At 55.8% G+C, this 1234-nt stretch overlaps 1 protein-coding gene across 1 annotated transcript in view; it reads right to left on the reverse strand.

Moving 5' to 3' along the window:
• Positions 1-597, reverse strand: part of LOC105914147 (replication protein A 70 kDa DNA-binding subunit C-like) — a 2683-nt gene extending 2086 nt beyond the window's left edge. Inside the window, exon 1 of the mRNA XM_012845032.2 lies at positions 221-597. Coding sequence (XP_012700486.1) covers positions 221-510 — 290 coding nt within the window. The 5' untranslated portion in view covers positions 511-597. The remainder of the gene's footprint in view (positions 1-220) is intronic.
• Positions 598-1234: the final 637 nt, after the last annotated feature.

Here is a 1234-nt window from a genome sequence, read left to right on the forward strand (position 1 = left end):
ATAACAAAGTCAGGGGTTGTTGTATACTTGTGACCAACTCCTGCAGAAGGCTTCTCATCATTACAGTCACCCTCTGGATGCTTATAAGGTTTAGTAGCCCGCGCGCCCCGCCTTTGCTCATTGAGAAAGTTGAGCGGACCATAGCAGCTGAAAATACCCCCCCCCCCCCCCCCCCCCCCCAACAAAAACAAGAATGGGGGAATCGACATCGATTCTTCACCTGCGGCGGTAGTCGCAGACGAAGTCGAGGACGCGGACCACGGAGCCCCGGCGGAGGGTCCCGTCCCTGACGAGGCGGTTCAGGGAGGCGGCGAGCGTGCCGGGCTGCGAGTGCACGCCGTCGGAGAGGTCGATGCGGTACCGCTGCTCCAGCGCCGGGGAGAGGCCGCTGCCGTCCGGCACGTGGCGCGCGTCCGCCACCTGCAGCACGGGGCGCAACCTTGACCCCGGCGACCACCACATCGCCGCCACGGCCCCGTGGGACAGGTCGACCTCCAGCCCTCCCCCCATGTTCCCGGCGCTTCCGGGCGGCGCGGCGATCGCGCGGTGGCGAGAGGTGGTGGAGGGTTTTTTTTTTTCGGTGTGAGCGAAGTGTTTGTCAGCGGAGTGACCGAGTGACAGGACAAGGCGGAGTGATGAGGAGGAGGCGTGCGAGCCAGGGAGGGTGGATGCCGCGGATCTCGAGGCGGTGTGGTGTGGACGGTGGGGATGGGAGCAGGCGTGCCGTGGTTTGGTTCACTGTTCAGCCATTGATGGAGAGCTCAATGCCGTTGGACACGAAATGACCAAAATGGCCCTAGAGAGGGCTTTGCTCCGGACGCATCACACATGGCAGGATTGACCGATGGAGAAAGGAGCATTTGCCTGTCAGGGAAACAAGGAGGTTCAGAACACTTGTTCATCGGTAATGGCCATAAAATACCCACCCTGTTTCCAAAAGGAAATATTGCTAATCACGTCAAATTCCTGCAGTTAGGGGGTGTTTGATCCCCGGACTACACTAATTAGGAGTATTAAATATAGACTAATTACAAAACCAATTTTACAACCCCTAGGCTAAATCGCGAGACGAATCTATTAAGCCTAATTAGTCCATGATTTGAATGATGGATTAATTAGGCTTAATAGATTCGTCTCGCGATTTAGCTTAGGGGTTCTCCAATTAGTTTTGTAATTAGCTCATGTTTAGTTCTCCTAATTAGCATCCGAATATCCGATGTGACACGGACTAAAC

Source organism: Setaria italica, chromosome III (assembly GCF_000263155.2).
Source record: "Setaria italica strain Yugu1 chromosome III, Setaria_italica_v2.0, whole genome shotgun sequence".
Taxonomy (NCBI): Eukaryota; Viridiplantae; Streptophyta; class Magnoliopsida; order Poales; family Poaceae; genus Setaria; species Setaria italica.